The sequence below is a fragment of the Corvus brachyrhynchos genome, unplaced genomic scaffold (genome assembly GCF_000691975.1).
Source record: "Corvus brachyrhynchos isolate BGI_N302 unplaced genomic scaffold, ASM69197v1 scaffold544, whole genome shotgun sequence".
In the NCBI taxonomy this organism is placed as follows: Eukaryota; Metazoa; Chordata; class Aves; order Passeriformes; family Corvidae; genus Corvus; species Corvus brachyrhynchos.
Window position 1 is genome coordinate 2144512 of NW_008238325.1, and position 5110 is coordinate 2149621.

At 48.0% G+C, this 5110-nt stretch overlaps 2 protein-coding genes across 2 annotated transcripts in view; one reads left to right on the forward strand and one right to left on the reverse strand.

Moving 5' to 3' along the window:
• Positions 1 to 1587: 1587 nt before the first annotated feature.
• GFM1 (G elongation factor mitochondrial 1) overlaps positions 1588 to 5110 on the reverse strand; it is a 14873-nt gene continuing 11350 nt past the window's right edge. Inside the window, exons 14-18 of the mRNA XM_017734365.1 lie at positions 4599 to 4761; positions 3654 to 3798; positions 2827 to 2987; positions 2281 to 2334; positions 1588 to 2015 (exon numbers count right to left, since the gene is read on the reverse strand). Of these exons, the coding sequence (XP_017589854.1) occupies positions 1884 to 2015; positions 2281 to 2334; positions 2827 to 2987; positions 3654 to 3798; positions 4599 to 4761 (655 nt within the window). The 3' untranslated portion in view covers positions 1588 to 1883. The remainder of the gene's footprint in view (positions 2016 to 2280; positions 2335 to 2826; positions 2988 to 3653; positions 3799 to 4598; positions 4762 to 5110) is intronic.
• The window catches only part of LOC103615705 (latexin), a 4485-nt gene continuing 4456 nt past the window's right edge, over positions 5082 to 5110 (forward strand). Inside the window, exon 1 of the mRNA XM_008633781.2 lies at positions 5082 to 5108. Within this exon, the coding sequence (XP_008632003.1) occupies positions 5082 to 5108 (27 nt within the window). The remainder of the gene's footprint in view (positions 5109 to 5110) is intronic.

The window sequence follows — 5110 nt, forward strand, 5'->3', positions numbered from 1 at the left end:
TCCTGCTGGGAGAACATTTCTCATCATCAAAAGTGTGAAATCAGAGCTTGGAATTCCACCATTCCTTAAAGAAGCTGGTGAATGAAATATTTTTTTGGAATTAAGCCAAGAAAATAGGATGGATTTGGCACTTTGGGGCTCTGATGTTGTCTCCTTACCCTGTTTTGGCCACTGCTCTGCAGAGCTGGAACTGAGGATCAGGCACTTCCCAGGCACCAGGGCGGTGGAAATGGCTGCTCACAAACTTACAGCAGTTAAAAAAACTCCACAGCAACTTCTGGATAAGTAGCAAATCTGTTGGAGTTCTAAGGCAAAGTCTCCCCCAGCTGCTTTTAGGCCAAGATTTCAGCCTAAAAACCTCAAATCATACAGCAAAATTCTTTTCCAGGTTTGTGGAGAACCAGCGCATCTGGCAGAACTCATCAGCCAGGAATTCCCACCACAACTGGTGTAAACGTAATAGAAACCCCATAAATAGAAATACAAACCCCATAAATATAAACACACTCCGTAAGTACAAATATAAACCCCATAAATACAAACAAAATCATCCCCACCCCGTTTCTGTCCCGTGTTCACACTGCTTTCATCATCTCCAAATTCTGGGAGAAGTGCTACATTTGCTTGTTTTAAAGACTCTCCAACTGTCTGAGAACCTGCAGGGCTTTTCTGGAAACGAATCCCAGCTGAGCATTCCCAAAAAACAAAGCCACAGATGTAGGGGAATCATGGCTTTTTCCCAAGGCAGCACCACACGGATACCCCGCATCTCGCCTGGGATCCAGCAGCAGCTCCAGGCCCTGCCAAACCCTTTCCCAAGGTTTACATAATTCATTTTCCCAGTCTTTCCGTGAGGAGAAGCAGCCTGGCTGCTCCAGTTGTTTCTGTCTGGGAGCCATCAACCCCGGTCCTGTGCCAGGAATGTCGCTGGGTTTGAACTGGAATTTCGCTCCCTGTTTACTGGAATCTGCAAAAACACTTCTCAGCTGAGTAGGGCAGGAAGGAGGAAGGAACATTCAACGTGGACATTCTGGGGATAATTATAAATACAGAATTATGGGAATATCTTCTCACCTAACCCCCTTGTTTTGTCTCTGCTGTGAGTCAGCAAAGTCAAGTGATTCCCAAGCTGAGCATCAGCTGCAACACAGTCTCTGGATTGTGACATTCTGGGAAAAGGGATCTTTGGTTTGGATTTCTAACCAAGAGCTGAAAGCCAAGCCCATACCATGAACCCACACCCCAAGCCCATTAAATCCACATCACCAAGCCCACACAATAATTCCATGCTGTTCCCAGCTTTGGGAAGAGTCAGCTCCTTCCCACATCCTTGGCAATTCTGCTCCATCCCTGTGCCACCAGTGAAAGTGGATTTGGTGACAAGCCAGTTGCTTTTGCCCAGCGGGTTGAGACTTTGGAGGATCCTGTGCCATTTCTGAAGGATTTGGAGGGAAAAATTCCATCTGTTCCCTGGAGGGAAGCTGGAGCACCACGTGCCATGCCCCACTCCCCGTGCCTGTCCAGCAGCTCTCACCTGGCTTAACATTCCCAAACCAGGAGCTAACCTAATTACAAAATAATGAGGTATCAAGTAAAAAATAGAATGATTTTAATAGATCTCAATTAAGACAACTCTCAAGCAAATCATCAGCCAAGTTTTAACATCTATTTGTTACAACAGCGTTAACATGTGAGCAATGCCATGGGGATCCCCTGGTGCTTCTGACAACACCCCACAGGAAAGGCTTTAGGATAAAATTCCAAGTCCAAATCCCACTGGAGCCCACCTTACCCAGCCAGCCTGGGCTGCTTCCATGGCTTGGAAAAGCGAGGTGTTGGAGAAGACTGGGAAAATCTGTTCAGTGGACTCCAGAGGAACATGATCAGCTCTTGGCTTTGCCCTTTTTGGCAGGAAGTCTCCCTGTTGCTTCCAGGTATTTGTTGATTATTTCCTCCTGAGTGCTGGCTGAACAGGGGTGGTATTTGGAGTATTCCATGGTATATTCCCCTTTTCCCTGCAGAGTTGGGAAAAGAAAGTGAGGATGGGCCACGTGCAATCCTGCTGAGCACACAGCCCCTGTCTGTGAAGTAACGCCCAGGGATCCTTTACAATCCCACCCAAACAAAACTCCTCAGGTACAGAAGGATTGTTTGGCCAGGAATTGCAGAGCTCTGGTTTGATTTTGATCCCGTGCTGCAGGTGCCATGGATGTGATGCTCCAATTAACCCAAATTTACAGAATTAAACACGTTTTAGCAAAAAGGAGCAGGAGGACTCACCTCTGTGCAAGACCTCAGCTCGGAGGCATATCCAAACATATCGTTCAGAGGCACCTACAATCCAAACATATCTGCTTGTAATAAGGTATTTTTCCATCAGTTTTGGGCTATCAGCTAATTAATCCCAATAACGATATCATATGATATCAAGGTCTATAAATAGTTCTGATTTAATGATCTGCTGTTGCAAAGTACCTGTTATTTTAATTAATTTATATTTGCAATGTGTTTGCAGCAGGAAACTGCAAGAATCTGAGAGTTTGAGTGCACCAGGAACTGGAATATCCCAAACTCGGTGATGAGTCAACCAGCAAGGTTTGAGGTACCTCCAGACATTCCTCCAAGGATAATTTGGGAAGCAGAAAGGCCACAGGGTGTGGTTGTCCTGAGCCCCCCACCCAGCAGGAAAACACAGGTTTGTAGAAGGGACATAAAAGAAGGAACGCTGAAATTGAGTTGACCTACAGCTGTATCCATATAAACTGCGGAAAACAACGGAATCAAACACCTGGAAAGGAGAGAGGTGAGGAGCAGAGCACCACAGACCTCAGCATAGAGAGTGAAGTATCCCTCCGAGCCATCCTGGCCCGTGATCACGCCGTGCCGGCGGTTGATCCCAGCTATCACTGCTCCCTGGAATTCTGAGGGAGCCATCACCTCCACGGCCATGATGGGCTCCAGGATGCGCACGGCGGCGTTTTCCATGGCTGGGGAAAGAATGGAATAAAGAATGCACCACCAAAGGTGAGCCTGGTGTAAGGCAAGCTGCTCCCATGCACAGCAACAAACAGTTCATGGGTAATGCCAGGTGTTCCATCAGTGAGGGAAATCCGTGATCACCTACATGGAATTCCAGCTCCAGGCCTTTCAATCCTGGAACCATAACCACAGAACCACTAAGGCTGGACAACCAACCTTTGGCTGATGGCACCGTGCCCACCAAACCACACTGTGAAATGCCACATCCACACGTTGGCTGAGCACCTCCAGGGATTGTGACTCCACCACTTCCCAGGGCAGCCCCTTGCAGTGTTTAACCTCTCCTTCAGTGAAAGACTTTTTCCTAAAAAAAGGCCCAGTTTGACCAAATATTCTCTTCCTACCCTGTAAGGATGAAGCTGGTGGTGTTGCTGTACTGAATTCTAGGGAAACAGGATTTCCTTTGTACAACCACAGGAATTATCGTGCCTCCCTCAGAGATTCTGTAAACTCTTGTACATGTTCTGCTCCATGCAACTGGCCAGACTTTGGGTGGAGGGATGGAGGGATGAAGGGATGGATGGATGGATGGATGGATGGATGGAAGGATGGATGGAAGGATGGAAGGATACCCACCCCAGCCAGCAGGACCCATTCCAAGGAGGAGCCTGTACCTTGTTTCAGGGCTCCCTCTCCAGCCCTGATGAAGGAGATCTCGTTGGAGTCCACCATGTGATGGGCACCATCTTCCAGCACGAAACGCACTCCGGAGATCCTGTGTCCCGACACCAGACCCTTCTCACAGGCATCTCGGAATCCCTGGCAATGACAGCTCAAAGTCACCAGCAGGGATCTGGAGACCCTGCACTGTCAGTGTCTGGCACCTCAGTTTGATACTTTTTACAAATAAAAATCTCAGGACAAGGAAAAAATGTCCTCAGCACTTGCCTTTTTAAGGGATTCTATGGCCAAACCCCAAAAGAATGCTCTGTGTGGAAAGAGCTCTTGCCTGGAGAACAACATTTCTTTAAGACCATGGTTTTTTCAGGATTTTGCAAAAAAATCTTTAACTGTTGCCTCATGGAAAAACGAAGGAATAACTGTAGGTTATTACAGGAATTCCAAGATGTTGGTAGGTTAATTAAAGTAGTGTGTGATAAATTATACAGTGAGACAGTCACAGAGGGGATAAAGAGAATTTGGGAACTGTGGCAGGAAATGCAGCTTAATTACAGTTTCTCCATAATTGGCCTCAGAGAAGTCACTGAAAAAGTTACATATTTTGGGGTTAGGAGGAGAATTGTGGGGCCACAGCCAGAAGCAGAAGAGGCCAAGAAAAAGCAGCTTGAGCAGGAGGCTCTGACTGTAAGAAAAGGAGGCACTGCAAGGGAGCCAGAGCCAGCACACACCACCAAAGAAAACACACAGCAGCTCCCGAATTAACTGGAAACCCCAGGAATGCAAGACATGAAGTAAAACCACACAACTGTGATCCTGCTGCCACTGGAGCAACGGGAGAAGCCTCCTTTCCTGGGGAAAGTAGGCACAGTAAATGTGGATGGTATTGCAGGAAAACAATGGGAATCAGGATTTTCTGTATCACAGACAGAGGTCTGTACCTTTTCCACAGCAGGCACGAACTGTTTGGGAATATTTGTGCCAATGGTTCTGTCCTCAAATTCCAGTTTGGTGAAGTCCTGTGGATCCAAGGGCTCCAGCACTCCGATCACTTTGCCGTACTGGCCTGCTCCTCCCGACTGCTTCTTGTGGGTGAACTCAAACCTAAACCCCAACAATCCCCCAAACACCACGTTACCCGTGACACAAACCACAGCTTTCTATGGAAAACATTCCCATTCTGCATTTCAGAGAATCACAGACTGGTCTGAGTTGGAAGGGAATTTAAAGGTTCCACGGGCAGGGACACCTTCCACTATCCCAGGTTGCTCCAAGCCCCGTCCGACCTGGACACTTCGAGGGATGGAGCGGCCACAACTTCCCTGGAAAACCTGTGCCACGGCCTCCTCACCCTGAGAGGGAAGGATTTACTCCCAGTAGCCCACCCAACGCTGTTTAAACGCTATCCCGTGCGGCCCGCAGGGATGCGCTGCCCCCGCAGCACCCGCCCCGT